Genomic DNA, 16,209 nt, shown 5'->3' with positions numbered 1-16,209 from the left:
TAATTGCACGCCTTGCTGCTTCATTATATCAACAAGGTGCCCTGTCTTGTTTTTTAAGCGGAACCAAATTTTAATGAACAATATTCCCCATTCTTGCAGCGGCTTGTTTCTGATATGTAAACAGTTACAAAGCACTCTGCATCTTCAAAGTGGTTTATGAATGTCAACTAGCTATTCTGCACGTCATCCTTGGGAAGGAAGGAGGGAGGTACAATGAATATGAATGGAAACCAAACATGACTGAAAATCAGAAATTTCACTTTAACAGAAAAAATAATTGATAAAGGGTACATGGCATAAGCCAGTCACTAACCAAGGGGGTAAAGGAAGAAATTTCCTCTCTGGGAAGGTTACTGCATAGTTGTTCATTCTGCAGTTTCTTGACTCTTCCACGGAAGCATCTGGTTCTGGCAACCGCTGAGACAGAAAACTGGACAAGATGCACTTTTGGTCTGATTTAGTAGGTCAGTTCCTATATTGCCCAAATTTGGTTCTGACACAATTAGAAGTTTAGGCTGACACTTTCAAAGCAACCAAGAGGATGTGGAGGCCCAAGTCCCATTAATTTTAATGGGACTTTGGCCTCCAAATCTCTAGGCAGTTTTAAACATCAAAATCTCAGCCTCAGTACTGGCTGAGTCAATCTAATTATAGATGCCATCTAAACTCAATTTCCAGCTGTGCTGTAGCCAAGTCAGGGAATATATATGTTGTTACCAGGCTCCCCAACTCCGTTATAGTTGTAGACAAGTATTTCTTGGTGCTTATCTGCTTTAATGATTTTGACTCAGAGAACAATATCGTCAGCACAGATCGTTAACATCTTGGGTGTTACTTCATGCATCCCCTTCCAGCTAAATGCTCACAGTAAACAACTAATGAACTGAAGGTGTCAGATCTCATTAAAACTAGAGATGCCCCAAAACTGAACCTCCAATCTTCATCCCTTTGAATGTCAGGGAGCTCAGTTTCACTAGGGGCCTGTTTTCTGCTTAAGATTCAGATATGGCCAAAGTTATGCAAGAACAGCCACTCTTTTTGATATTCCAGCCCAAGATGACAGCTGAGATCATGAGATTTTCACCATTCAAGATATTTGAAATATTGTGAGATCAGATGATTTTTTGATATTTCTACTCTACGGGGCTGAAATCTCATGAAAACACCTGCCAAGTCTAGCACTTTCTAATCTACATTTATAAACTGGCTTGGTTTTGGCCTTGAACCTTAACTTCAGTCCTCAACATTAAACTGATTCTGATCTGAACACCACCTTCTTGTCCTAGTGCTAAGGAAAACTAAAATAACAGAAGTGCAATAAAGAAAAAATTATAATTGCACAGATTTGTGGGGCTATGTCAAACAGTGGCATGGTGGTTAATCATCCCTCCAAGATCAAGCATTTGTATGTATATTCTTACTTCTTCATTTTTGTGGCAACCTAGCTACACAGGTTCTGTTGGATCCACCTCAGAAAAGGGGTATAGGCCAAATACGTGAGCTTCTGTGTAGATATCTGACTCCCCATATTCAGAGTTTCTTCTGTAGGGGTTTCCCCCTGGTGTTACACTCTCAGTTGAGCCCTCAGGGTGATTTTTAAACAGGAACATTTCATTACAATTTCTGTAAGAATCAGAAAACATAGCTCCCACAGCCCAGTGCTGACGTGTCTCCAAGAACATCAAGACCTCTGCTGGAACCACACACCCTGTTCACCAGATTTGCATATTGTTGACCCTATTACCAGAGTCCAAGTCTTAAAGAGATAAAGCAGTGGAAATGTAGCTCTGGCATTCCATCCAGTTCCTAGAAAAATGTCCTTATTGCATATTCAAACAGAAACAGGATCTACCTTCACCCCGACCTAATGTGGTTTGCACACTGTAGTGGGATTGTATTTGGGACCAAACTTTTGGGTCCTCTCTGAACCCAGATTTTCCTCACCCATGGCAACCATTTTTAGTTGATGTCCTGAAGTTTTTTCCTCGGATGACACCTCCTTTTGTCCTGCTCCATTAACTGTTTCCGTGCCAAGATTGTGTGCATAGTGTGAGGACATACTGTCTGCAAATTTTCACAAGTCAGCCTTGACAGATTTCAGCTGTGGTGTCTGCTTTTGGCATTTGAGCATCCCATCATCCATCTTATCAGTCTAGCTTTCTGTACTATACTCATCGCTGTAGTGCTCAAGTGCTCATCTATAAAAGCTTCTTTGTTGTTCCTCAGCAGTATCCCACTGATATAGCATTTCACCCCCTATGCAAACACACGCATGCACACACTTAAAATAACATTGCCCTCATTTAGGACTAGGAGTTTTTATTCCCACTTAACTGAGAAGAATTTATTCGTGATAAAATCATCTGGGTTATCACAAGGGTGGAAACCATGCCTATATCTCACTAGCCCTCTAACATTTTCTTATTAATTTGTACTAGTTACAGATTATAATGTTATTATTGTTTTTACTTAGAAGAAATAGCCTCTGAACTAATCTAGGGCTCTAGTCCCCATGTTCCCTTCCTCATATGGCATGGAGAAGAGACTGCATCCACAGACCCCAGCTTGGGGCATGAAAGCAGAGAGTATGGCTTTAGCAGTAAGTTCTGCCTTTCCCTGCAGAACTTTCCCCTTCATGGAGCTCCTAGCTCTGTTGACTTCCAAGGAGGTTGGGATCAGTTCTCTCAACTGGATTCTTCTCCCTCCTAACCTATCAGGTCCCAGATTTCAAAGCCTGCAGTAACTTGCCCGGTTTCTTCCTCCACTCTATGGAAACTTACCCCCCCCCCACAGTGAAGTGTTCCTGGAGGTTGGGCTGGGGGTGGTGTATCAGGGGAGTTCCTGAGAGCACAGGAATGCCCCTTTGCTTCAGAGGTTTGCTCATAGTCTACATGGAGGGGCAGAACCCCTGAATTTTTTCAGGGGAGGGGATGGAAGACAAGCCCCCCTCCATGAAGTTAGACGTAAAGGGAAATACCGCAAGCACAAACATAGAATTTGCACTAGGTGGGGGGAGCAGTAGGCCTAAATTCTACGCTAGAAAACCAAATCAGTTTTCCCTGAAGAACATTCCAATATAAACAGAGTTCTCTACATAGAGTTCATTAGACCAGAGAGACAAGGGAGAATGACTAAACACCACATATAAGAATCTATAAAATTTCTTCCTCCTGGACATATTTTCAGTAATAATTAAAACAAACAGAAAGTATCTTCATTTTTATAACTTGTAAGATAACTATGCCAAGCTCAAAAACAAGGTAAAATGGCCATAAAGAGCTACGGACAGAATAAAAGTAAGATAACATTTCAACAAAGGCATCTCTTTCACATTACAATTTTTTTCACCATAAACATTTTTTATTAAAAGTAGGAAAGTTTCAGTAACCAACAGGTACAATTATCTGCTATTTGACATTTAAATTTCCAAGCATACGTAGCTATCTAACTATCCATACAGATATACACAAACATTCAAATTAACTAGATTCCTCGATTTATTTTAGTCTATGTATATTGACAAGTGACTTGCTTTTGACATGTACAATGAGGGTAATGCACCCAAAAGAACAGCATACCATAATATGCAAAGTAAAGTGCACACCTATGCATACCGTGTTTAAAAAAAAAAAAGTATCCTGCTAATGCGTCAGTTAGTTTTCAAAATTTAGAAGCAACTCCACAGAAAATAAAAAAAAAAGCTAAATTACTAACTTGACCTAAAACACTTTACACAGACCCTGTCCTACTTTGATTGTTCTACAGCAATGCTATTGGGACCAGAGTTTTCAAAATAGTTCAGGACCAGCGTTTCAAATGCTCAGCACCCACAACTGGGTCTAGATTTTCACGGACTCCTTTTGAAAATCTGGCCAGTCTTTTTGGCCAGTAAGTGGGAGCTGAGCACGTCTGAAAATCTGGCTCTGGTTATGGACATGAGCTTTTTTGAAACGCTGGCCCTCAATTAATACACTGTAATACCACATATTAATTTCTTTCTCTTCATTTACAGGATAAGCCTATAATACTTGTTAGATTTTGTATTGAGGAAATTTTGTATTCCCTAATTTAGCAAGAAAATGATAAAAAATATATTTTTAAACCCATCATTACCAAACGCCCATAGAACAACAAGAGCCTAACAAGATAAATGGAGCATGCTTTGCATAGCCATAAGTGTTCATTTGCATTCCTGGCATCTAAGGTCCAATCCTGCAAATCCTTTCACAGGAAAGTTAATGGGAATTCCATCTGTGAAGAACATGCAGGACTGGCCTTTGTGGACTTTAATGCCATTTTTCAAATGTACTTTTTATGCTTGAGTTTTTATTCATCATAATTAAAGAAGAAAGCATGCAAATTACAGGTCTTAGTTTCCCTTTGTTCAACGTAAACAACTATTGACACCAACAGCAAATTAGATAGTTTTTTTTGTTTTATTGTTATTTTGTTTGTTTTTTATACACACAAACCCTGTGAATTTAATTCGCTTCTACTATATTGTGAAAAGCACATCACATTAACTACTGTTTACTGGCATGCTTAGTCCTAACTCCTTGTTGTTTAAACAAATACTTCTCCATAGAGATTTGTATGCCAATCTTCACCAAAGGAAAAAAGTGTTTAGATTAGAAACTAATTAAGACAGGAGCATATAATAGGGTACAAATGCTAATAAGAACTTAACTGTAAAGACATAAAATTAACATTAAGGGAATAAATATCCTAGATGAGCATTCAGGAGCCAGAGAAAAATCAAAGAATGATTTGAGAACACAGGAGGGGATAGTGACAGCATCTATGGACTGAGCAACTATATTGGAGAAAAATGTCAAACAAATGTGTTGTGTTTGATATGATGGGTTTGCAAGTGAAGTAAGAATGCTGCCAGGAAGAAAACTGCTTTTAAAAAATAATAAAATTCAATAATTAGAAATTATCTACCTCAAGAACCAGCCAAAGTTGGTCTCCATTCTTCACATCTTTCTTGTAGTACATTCCATAGAACTTGACTACATTGGGATGATCAGAGAGAGCTTTCAAAATGTTGTACTCGGCTTCAATTTCTTCATCAATATCCTAGTGCAGCATATCACAAAAATAAATAGCAGTCAGCAAACCCAAGGCCATATGAAAATTGACACAGTGTGCAGTCTATTCAAACTTTGTCTAAAGATAAAACAAAGTCAAATGAAATATTAGTGCATCTTTACAACACTGTAAAACATATACTCAGTTCTGTTCAGTCACAATACCCTATTTAATATATTTAACTATACAGAATTAAGACTAAAGTCATCTTTAGCTTACACTGTCTTCTGTCAATTTGAGCCAAAGCACATGGTGGCAGAAAGTCCAACAGGAGTATGGGTGAGGAAGAAAATGCCATAGTTCCAGGTGGTCACAACATCCTCTAGATAGGAGCCTGCATGAAGCTGGCACAGACCTAAGTGGTGGTGGGGGCAGTGCTGATTGAAACTTCAGCCAGAAAAACTGCTATTGAGTCCCTGGGAGAACTTGCAGCTTTTCTAGTCTGGTACCACCAGGAGGGAGAACAGACAGTATTCCTAAAACCTGCCCTCCCTTCAGTTGTGAATCCCTTCTCTGGGGCTAAGGGTTGGGTTCTGGAAGGTACAATCTGGATTCACCTCCCTCTCTCTGTACCAGCAGGTGTGAGTCCAGACCAGTATATTAGCAGCCTTTGCTAAACAAGGCGTTTGCTTAGAAGGAAAAGTTACTAAAATATGACAGCATCAAGGTTGAATGAAATAATTTACTAGACAGATTTGCTGAATCTCACTGACAAATATTGTCTCATTCTTTCCTTGTGCTCCGCCATCTCTCTGTTGGTTTCTACCTGTTGTCTCTTGCCTTACACTTAGATTTTTAGATTGTTGCTCTTTGGAGGAGAGTCTTTGTTCTCTGTTTTTACACTTGCTAGCAATATGCAGCTCTAATCCAGAGGTGGCCAACCTGAGCCTGAGAAGGAGCCAGAATTTATCAGGGAACATTGCCAAAAAGAGCCACAGTAATATGTCAGCAGCCCCCATCTGCTACTCCCCTCCAGCCCCCAGCACCTCCTGCCCACTGGCAGTCTCACCAATCAGCGCCTCTCACTCTCTCCTCACGCTTCCCACCTACCGCTATCAGCTGCTTTGCAGTGTGCAGGAGGCTCTGGTGGGGAGCGGGGAGGAGCGAGGGCATGGCAAGCTCGGGGGAAGGGGTGGTGTGGTGGCAGGACCTGGGACAGAGCAGGGGTTGAGCAGTGAGCACCCCACAGCACATTGGAAAGTTAGCATCTGTTGCTCCAGCCTCGGAGTCAGCGCCTATGCAAGGAGCCGCATATTAACCTCTGAAGAGCTACACACGGCTCCGGAGCCACAGGTTGGCCACCCCTGCTCTAATCCATGACCAGGGCTCTGGGGCACTACTGCAATACAAATAATAATAAAAAAAAACACGTTGATTAAATTCACTGAAAAATTTTTCATACATTTTGAAAACTTACCACAATAGCCCAACTTGATTGTCATGCACATTGTGTAAAGAGTTGTCACTTTGGATGGGCTATCACCAGCAGGAGAGTGAATTTGTGTGGGGGGGTGGAGGGTGAGAAAACCTGGATTTGTGCTGGAAATGGCCCACCTGATGATCACTTTAGATAAGCTATTACCAGCAGGACAGTGGGGTGGGAGTAGGTATTGTTTCATATTCTCTGTGTATATATAAAGCCTGCTGCAGTTTCCACGATATGCATCTGAGGAAGTGAGCTGTAGCTCACGAAAGCTTATGCTCTAATAAATTGGTTAGTCTCTAAGGTGCCACAAGTACTCCTTTTCTTTTCACCCAACTAGGGGTAATTTTGCAAATACTGTGCATATCAACATCCAGGTATTGCGACAGGCACAGAGACTGAAAACGACAAATATGCTACTTTCTGTTTAAAGTTCATCTTTCTCTATTTTAATTTCAGTTTCAGTATTCAGTTCTCCCCAAACTCTTATACTCCAAAGAGTACTAAATAATTTAGCTAGCATTCACCAAAGGCACCAGCAGAGTTCACCTCTCTTGATGGTGGGTCCTGAGTGCTCCCTTAATGTGGAATCAGAATTGCCACTGTACTCTGTTCACACCCCTCTCCTTGACAGAGTAAAAATGGGGAGAGGGGAGCCCAAGAAAAATATCATTGTTGTTGAGTCCCCCATTTCTGCAAATGCATGTGGCAAGACCCCACTACTTCTTTTTTGTATCCCACTGAACCTCTTTATACTTTTGAAGGAAGTTTGATATTGTCTGGAGTTTCTGAAACAGTGCACCCAGGGATCCACATACCAGAGCACATGGAAGTTTGCCAGCACCCAAAGAAGGGTGATACTGGGCTCTGCTGCAGTCAAGGTGTGAAGGTATTTCATCTGCACTTGGGGACATGGGGATCTCAGCAACAGCCACGCTGGTCACATGTAAAGTACACTTATACTAGTGCGCTTCTCCAATTAGTTGTGCACGTACTGCTAGTGTGGGTACCCCGTACCTGCATTGTGTCCTCATATGCTGTGCTGGGCATGGGCATACACTGTGCACGAGTGTGCACACATGTTCACACCATCCCTTTTCAGTATGGGACAGTAGCACTACCATTTCTGGGGCAGTATCCCAGAGTCCTGTGCATCACAGGAGACACTCTGGGAACCTCCTTGCTGCATATTGCTGGTACTATATGCTGCCTTCACACAGCTGGCAACGGCAGCTCCTGCTCAGCCTCCCTCCTACCCAACTGCATGGAAGACATGGAGCAAGTCCATCAGGATGTGGATCTGCTTCTGTTGCTCACAGGACAAATGTCCAAGTGATGCTGTACTGGACACTGCACATAATCTATCCAGAAATATGTGGGACTCTGAAGCCATATGACCGAGAAGGTGAATGAAAATCCATTGGGGTGCCATGGAACAGATGTCTTCAATGCTGTGATTGCAATGGTATGGCCATGGGTGGACCACCGCTTCTGATCCTGGAGAACCAGCGTGGCGTGGTGGGACCACATCATCTTGGAAATCTCGGATGATGACCCAGTGGCTGCAGAACTTCAGAATGAGGAAGCAAATCTTCACAGAGTTGTTTGAACCGCTTACAGCAACCCTCCATTGCCTGAACACTCAATTTCAGAAACCCATTCAGTGCAAAAGCCGGTGGCTTTCTCCCTGTGGAGCTGGCAATACCTGACAGCTACGGATCAGAAGTCTGCTGTGGGGAAAGGGGTGGCTGTATAGGTTTCCAAGCTATCTATCCACTGGTGGTTCCAATAACCCAAGTCCATGAAATTACAGCTAGATTTCAGAGGATTCGGTTTTCCAACTGTGCAAGAGCCATCGATGGAGCACACAGCCCAATACTTTGATCACTGAAAGGGGAAAGTGAATATGTGAACCAAAAAAGCTTCATTCGCCAAGGCTTAATGGACTAAAGGGCTGATTAATGAACATGAACACTCGACACATTGGAAAGCTCCATGAGACCTGGGTGCTCAAGAGATCGGGGTTTACTGTAAGGGTAAAGAAGGACTTTATTCCCCAGAAACAATGTGGCTCTGTATGGTGTTATTTTGGGGGACCCCACATACCCACTCAACTTGGCTCATTAAGCCATATCCTGACATTGCTGGCCCAAGAAAGAGGAAATTCAACCACAGACTGTAGAGTGGTGACTGAGTATGTGTTTGGGTACCTAAAAGTCTGTTGGTGATGATTGTGGACCCGCATGGATGCCAATATGGCAAACATGGTCCTCAGTATAGTGGTATGTTGCGCCTTGCACAACATATGTGAAACCAAATGTGAATACTTTTGGACAGAGTGGGCACAAGATCTGGTTATCAAAGCTTTGACAGGCAGCTGGATCCCACCCATTTGTACACTACTCCTGGTTCCCAGCAGGCAAGAGAAATTTGTGAGGCTATTTTCTTGCACATCGTGAAACATCTAAGAGAGGTTTTGGAAGGCGCTTCACACAACTTCTTATCAATGTTCTCTAAACCAGTGCAAACAGCACATAAGAGCTGTTATACATGAATACTCCTATGATTGCTAGTGGTGACTATTTGTTGGGAGTAGGGATAAGGGGTCAGTATTATCTATCTTCATTTTTAACTTTGTTTCGGTTTCCTTTGTTCGTTTTGTTCATTAAATCATTTACAAAGCCAGACATTTACCTAATCTTCATTGGGTTTTCCATGGTGCTTCTGAAAAACATCAGCTGCTTCAGAACTTAGTTCACTGTTGTCATCCCTGTTTGTATTTTTAATTAGGAATTTTTAAATTTTTTTTTTAAAGGAGGGATGTGTGATGGTGTGTACCAACCCCACGCTCATAAGGTGAGGGGAAATCTTCCATGTGGGATGATGAGGCTGAACACAGGGTCGGGTAGAGGGATTGGCTTGGAGTTTTTGTCCCCCGTTGCATGAGCTGGGGGGTTCCACTGCAAGGAGTTTTGGGTACCAGTAGGAGATAATGTGCTAGCTGTCCATCATGCTTCTTCCCATAACAGGTGTATGTATGCTTGATCCACCACCTCACCGACAGCCTGGACAGCAGCTAGAGGAGGAGGAGAAGAAGGTGGTGCTTGTTCCCAGAGACGTGCAGCAGCAATCATGGCAGGCAGAGACGAAGTATTTTGCTACCAGTTGTACTAGGGACTGCATGATCCCATTACCTCCAAGCATGCTCCTACACCCCGTGCTGTCTCCCCAGTTGCAGGAAATCGTTCATGATTGCCTCTTCCTGCCTAAGAGTCCTATCCTTCCGTGCCTAAAGAAATCAAATTGGCATTGCCTAAAGAAGTCAAGAACAATCAAAATGTCTCTCAGGGTCCTTCTCCTTCACTCTGTTCTCTCTGAGTGCTGCTCCTGCCCTCCCAGAGGAATGAGCTCCCTGGCAGCAGGTAAGCTCCCACCAAATCAAAGACAAGGGGTGCATTATGTGACACTATGCCCCATATTCCTCATAGAGATATTTTTATGATATGGACTTTGTGGCTGGAGGCAAGCCCAATCCAAAGAGGGAGGAGGGCATAGTGCCTACCAGTGAAAAGACTGTTCTGGCTGTTAGTTGTGAGCCCACAGCCAAACAGGGGATAGATCTCACCCTAGAGAGCACAGGAGAGTGTCTTAGAGGGGGGACCCAGAGAAGGACATTGAGAAGGAATTTGGGGGAGTACAGGACTGTCTCCTCACTGATTACAGGGAAGGCTTTGCCCAGAACAGAACAGCTGTTCCAGCATCTGTGCTCCTAGGCACCCAACCTGTGATTCAGGTTTTAAGAGGGAACTGTGTAACTGACCTTCCAGAGGAGAGCAGCCATACAACTGACCTCTTAGAAACAGAGAGAGAGGTGACAGAGGGTACCCCAATCCAGGTCCCACTTTTGCAAAATGCTGTTCCTGATGTACTTGTGAAAACTAACTCTGTCTCTTTAAGACAGGATGAGCGTCCTACTAAAGGCTGGAGTGTCAGTGAAAATGCTAATGACCCACCTGAGAAAGGGGAGGACAATGCATTCTCCCCAGCAGGTAAAATTCTCCCAGCGGATAGGCAAGAGCTGAGAAAAGGGGGTAGGGAAGGTTTCAACACTAGGAGTGAGAATGACAAAAAATCCCCAGGGGTTGGGGAGCATTTTTTGCTTGGGCATAGCCCTGGAGATGGAACGCAACTCCATAGAGGGCTGGCCTGTAACATACAAGGTCCCCTTACACCCTTTCTTCCCCAAAGCCCCAAAGATATACATGAATGAAGAACCTTTACTAAAAGGGGAAGAAAGACCAGTATCTGAACACATACTGTGGTTCAAGAAGAAGTTGCAAAACACAATGAATATTGAACAAACCGGACTGTCTAAACAGAAGGCGTGGTATGATCAACATACCTGGAAACACCTCCATATCACGAAGTTGCTGGTACTGTTGAACCTCATAATATACAGCTTATTGGTTATAACAAAGAATTTGGTACTCATGATAAATCCCTTACAAATGTGTAACATGCATAATTTTTGGAAAAAACTTTTGAACGTGCTAGGAGTGATAACAAGAGAGTCCTATAAGAATACTGCTTCTTAGCCAATACCTGTAAACAGGCTTAGAGCTTGGCACAGCAGAAAAACCTAAACTGCTGTTTGGAAGGGGAAACTGAGGCATGCCGTCTCATGGCATTGATGGCTAAATGCCAAGACACCTACACTTTAAAGGATATTGATATCTGCATTGTGTTAACAATGTTGCACACTAGAATGCTTTCAGGCAACCTGGAAAAAAAAACCCTCAGAACTTTGCAAACACACCTCTGGATAACACTACAGTGTTTGATAACACTTGGAGGTTGTATAACCAAGACCAAAGGAGGACATTAGGTGCACTTCCCTCGCATTAGTCAGTGACTAACCCTCTGGCAGTAATCTAAGGGGGCAGGTGTGATACTACTCCCCATATTCCTCGGATATATTGTTATGATATGATTACAGCATATCTGAGACAGGTTTTATGCAAGATGGGTCATGTAAGGTATCATTGGAAAGGTTATGAATATGATTATCATATTGTTTGCATGTATCATTTTTGTATCTGAAGTTAGGAATATTGTCTGTGCACCTATTACAACCGTGTTTACCCCTGGGGAATGCCCACTGGACAGAATGAAATCAGTTTAGATTGCTGGCTGGAAAGGGCCATTAGGAAAAACAATAGGTTTTTGAAGATGCTAATCTCCCACCTTCCTGGAAAGTCTTCCTGTGGACACTGTAAATAGACTTTGAGTTGTGGCTGCAGGGCCATGTGATCAAGTCACCTGATACTGGACTCCATGATAAATTTTGTACTTTTCCCCTGACCAGGGGTGGGAATCACACTGGAAGACAAAGGATTCCCACCATACGTAAAACCTATTTAAGGCAGGGGATTGACATAATCATGGTTCGTTCTTCACTGAATCCCTGCCCAGGATGACTGCTGTAAACATCTAAGAAACAAAGACAAGGGGCTGGGGGGTGGTGGGGGGAGAGAAGGACTGAGCCCAGGCTGGAGGGGTGTCTAGCCTGTGAATGAAATATCTGAAGTTTTAAGCTGCAGGCCAGTGCAGCTGGCCTTTAAGAATCTCTGCAATCTGCCTAAAACAACATTTAGGGTGAGAAATTACTACTTGTAACCAGTTTCTTTAGTATCTTAAGCTTAGATTGCATGTTTGTTTTATTTGCTAAGTAATCAGCTTTGATCTGTTTGTTATCCCTTATAGTCACTTAAAATCTATCTTTTGTAGTTAATAAACTTGTTTTTGTTTTCTCTAAAAGCCGTTTGTGGAATTCATAACTGGGGGGGAGGGGCGGGCAAGAAGCTGTACATATCTGCCTCCACATTGAGGGAGGGGGTGAATTCCAATGCGCTTATGCTGTATAGTTCTCTGTGCAGCACAAGATGATACAATTTGTGGGTTACACTCCACAGCAGGTGTGCAGTTTAGCGCTGGGCAATTCCTTTGCTGAGCTTTCCCATACAGAGCTGATCTCACCATCTGTGTAAAACTGCAGCTGGATGTGTCCCTACGTGTGTGTGCTGGAAGGGAGCTTGACAGCCTGTCACAGCAGCACAGTGTAAAGGGAACCCAGGCTGGTGGGGCAGGTGGGCTCAGTGGTACTCCAATTTTAAGTGGCACCCCAGGGGAACCTCTCACACATTATATTTCATCTCCTCTGAAGGAATCTAGGAAACACCCCCCCCCCCAACATAACATCTGAGGATTGCAATGGGTATAGTCCCCTTCTTTCTTGCACAGTGCTATAGCCCATGAGGAAGGAACTATGGTTAATAATGGTAAAAATCTGAGGTATTGTTATTAAAATGTTGTAACTTGTACATCAAAGGGGCTGGTTGGGGTGGGGTTTAGTTCCTCTCAGGGGGTATCTGACTAGGTTACTTTTTGCTCTTTAAAGGCTGACCATCATTTGGAGAACATAGCAGTTTTCAAGATACCCGAATGGAAAAGACAGGTCTTTCTAGTCCTATCAGGGGAGCTGACAATCTGTGCCAGAGAGATGTTTCTGCTAATAGTCAGCCCTCTACCCATTGCTCAGTGGAGGGGGCTGGTGAGCTGCAAACATGGACCAAACTGTTGAACCTGAGGAACCAGCTTGAGTTTGTGTTATAGCAAAAAGTTGCTGAATTATGCTTGCAGGACAGGGAGGCAAACAGAGAGAAAATTGACTGTATTCTATACTAGCAGATGGAGTTCTCAGAGAAGAGGAACCAAGACCCACAAGGAATACCCACCCCTTCCCTAATGCTCTTGTATTGCCAGACACTCTGTCCAGTGAACAGCATTGAAAGAGACACAGAAAGAATCGTACCACAAGCCTATATGGTCTTCTCTGAAGTTTCTGATTAACACTATAAGCCTGCTGCCTCTCTGCTGGAAAAGGACACCGTATTGTGTTTGGGGAACTGCCGGGAGCTGAACCTTCACCCACCCCAACTTCTCCCTGCTTCTGCAGCGTGCCTTAGCGCAAGGAGAGGCCAGATATCAGGGACTAGGAATGATAACATATGTTTGAAATGGTCACAGGGAGAACAGACCACTCAAGCAACCAAACAGTTCCCTTTCCCTTCCTGGACCTAGGTGAGCCTGTACACAAGACAAGAAACCCAGCACAACCAGCTCCCATTCATAAAGGGAAGGAAAGAGTGGGTGGGGGGACAGGGAAGGGTGGTAGTTCTGGGCCTTTTCATAAAAGTTCAAGTCATGAAACAGTTCCTTCCCCATTCGACCATTTCCAAACCAGTCCCCTCCCATTACCACCCTCATCAGCATGACCAGGGACTACTGTTGCCAGAGTGTTTGCCAAGAAATGCATAGACGTGGAGGGACAGAGATTGCTCATTCATAGTCTTTGTTAAAGCTTCCACTAAACGCATTGAAGTGGTTCATGTGATCTCAATGAAATCATTAATTTACAGCGTGCGTTTCTAGGGGACCATGTCAGGGTGACAGGCTTAAGAAATATTTCACTAGATCAACAGGGGATATTTCTGAGGAGGGTGGGGGTGTTTTGTAACATACCAGCCTTGGGATCTGCAGTGTTCGTCAGGCTCCTTGTTGGGGCGGGGGGAGGAGGAGAAAGGAAGTTTCCTCAACCAGATCCACTGGGTAGAGGTGCAGAATCACATGCTCCTCCTCCTTTGGGGCACCCAGGACTTCCTCCAAGACTTCCTCCGAGGTTGCTGCTGCCTCCTTACCCTACCCTCATTGGTGTCCCATTGTACAATCAGGCCAACAGGAATGGGGGGGTGGGTTGCAAGTCTCTTCAGTCTCTGTACTTGCAGCGCAGGAGAGTGTGCAGTCCAGCTCATCGTAGCGTGGGCATGTGCTGGGTCCCCTCCCAGAGCTGTGTTGGAGTCCTCCACCCTCTGATATAGGAGCCTGAGGTGCTTCAGGTGCTTTGAACAACTTTTATTAACATGAAGAAAAGGAGTACTTGTGGCACCTTAGAGACTAACCAATTGATTTGAGCATGAGCTTTCGTGAGCTACAGCTCACTTCATTGGATCATTAAACTATTTATGAGCAGCTGCCATGGTCTGAAGTGCCAGAAAAACACAGATCTATATTGCCTTTACCTTGGACAGAGAGAGTTATTTTATTATTGCATCCTTCTTGCACCAATGTTGGTGCACAATGGTGTAAACCAGCCTCTCCCCTCTCTCTCTGTCATTAGCTGCTGCTTCCATTGGCTCTGTGTTGAGATTGGCTGTTCTGCCCTCCCTGCTAAGGGTTCTTGAGGGTACTCGAGAGAGACCTTGTCTCCTCACACCAGTTGGCTTCCACTTGACAGCTTCATATTGGAGTCTGTGTGTTGGCATCTGGAATAAATGCCTGAAATATGTCCAAACCCTTCCTGGTAGCAGCAACAAACTGCTGGCTGGTGATTTGTCAGATCTCTTAGTTGGTGATAAGGTTTCCCCATTCAGCGCCCAGAATCTTTTGTAGACACATTTTCCAACGGCATCTAGTTTTCGATCATTTTAATAGCTCTCGCAGCCATACAATAACACTGAGATTATGTTTGAGTTGAAAATTCTCCATTTTACCTATGCTATGGTATATCTTTGATGTCCATAACATTGTTGAGTTTAGTGAATGCCTTTCCTATCCTTGATGTCACAAGGTCTCTGCTGGCTAGTATCGTGCTACCGTGCCAAACAACAACTACAGAGTTAGACTATAGCCTGGTTTCACACCATTTTCCAGGTTGAACCATTCTGTTGTCTGGCTGTTCATCCTTACAGTGCAGTTTACATCATTGTACATAGCGTCAAAGACTTTAACTGGAATTCCATAAGGTTGAAGAATAGTATGTCTATGCATGCTGTCAAATGCCTTTTGAAAAACAACTAAATGAAGTTGATAAAGGGAAGCAGAAGCATTCTAGACATTCTTCTATGACGGTCCTTAGTGTGAATATCTGATCTAAACAGGATCTCTAGGGCCTGAATCCAGCCTGTTTTTCTCCAAGCTTTGCATCCACTGCTCTTTCATTCTTTGTAATATCACAATACAGAAGACTTTCTCTATAATGGCAAGGAGTCACACTACTGTCCAATTGTTACAGTCAGTAAGATCACCCTTTTATGGATATTCTGACAATCTTCCATGGGTCAAGGGGGGGTGTCTCTTTTTTCCAGACTTTATTGAACAGTTCTGCCAGTTTCATTAGGGTGGTAGCGTCAAGTGCTGTTAGCATTTCTGCTGTGATTTGATCATCTCCCACTGCTTTGGTGTTTTTCAGCTTCTTGACTGCAGCCCGTACTTCTGACATCTCTATGAGACAGCTGTTGGGATCAGGTTGATTTGGTTCATGTTTCATTGAATACTAGTACTGAGGTAGGGCTGGGTCTGTTGAGGACTTCTTTGAAATGTTCTGCCCATCTGTTATTTTGTTCTGCTTCAGTTGTAAGCATTTTTCCATTTATACTCTTCATTGGCTGATTTCCTGTTCTGAAGTTTCAATCACTTGGTAAATGACTAACTTCCTATCATAGCAGCAGCTTCAGTTGCTAGGCCTTCAACATATCTCTATTTTATCTTCCCTTGCTTTTTACCATTTTGTCTGCTTTCTTGTACTTCTTTACTTTTTCACCCAACAGTCAAATGATCTTAGCATGCAGAAGTTTTCT

General features: G+C 43.3%; 1 protein-coding gene across 1 annotated transcript in view; it reads right to left on the bottom strand.

Annotated features, from left to right (window-relative positions):
- MYO3A (myosin IIIA) overlaps positions 1–16,209 on the bottom strand; it is a 298,186-nt gene that overhangs the window by 167,042 nt on the left and 114,935 nt on the right. Inside the window, exon 3 of the mRNA XM_073334312.1 lies at positions 4,945–5,079. Coding sequence (XP_073190413.1) covers positions 4,945–5,079 — 135 coding nt within the window. The remainder of the gene's footprint in view (positions 1–4,944; positions 5,080–16,209) is intronic.

This window comes from Lepidochelys kempii, chromosome 2 (assembly GCF_965140265.1).
Source record: "Lepidochelys kempii isolate rLepKem1 chromosome 2, rLepKem1.hap2, whole genome shotgun sequence".
Lineage (NCBI taxonomy): Eukaryota > Metazoa > Chordata > Testudines > Cheloniidae > Lepidochelys > Lepidochelys kempii.
Note: the sequence above shows the minus strand (reverse complement) of the source record. Positions and strands in the feature narration are given on the sequence as shown.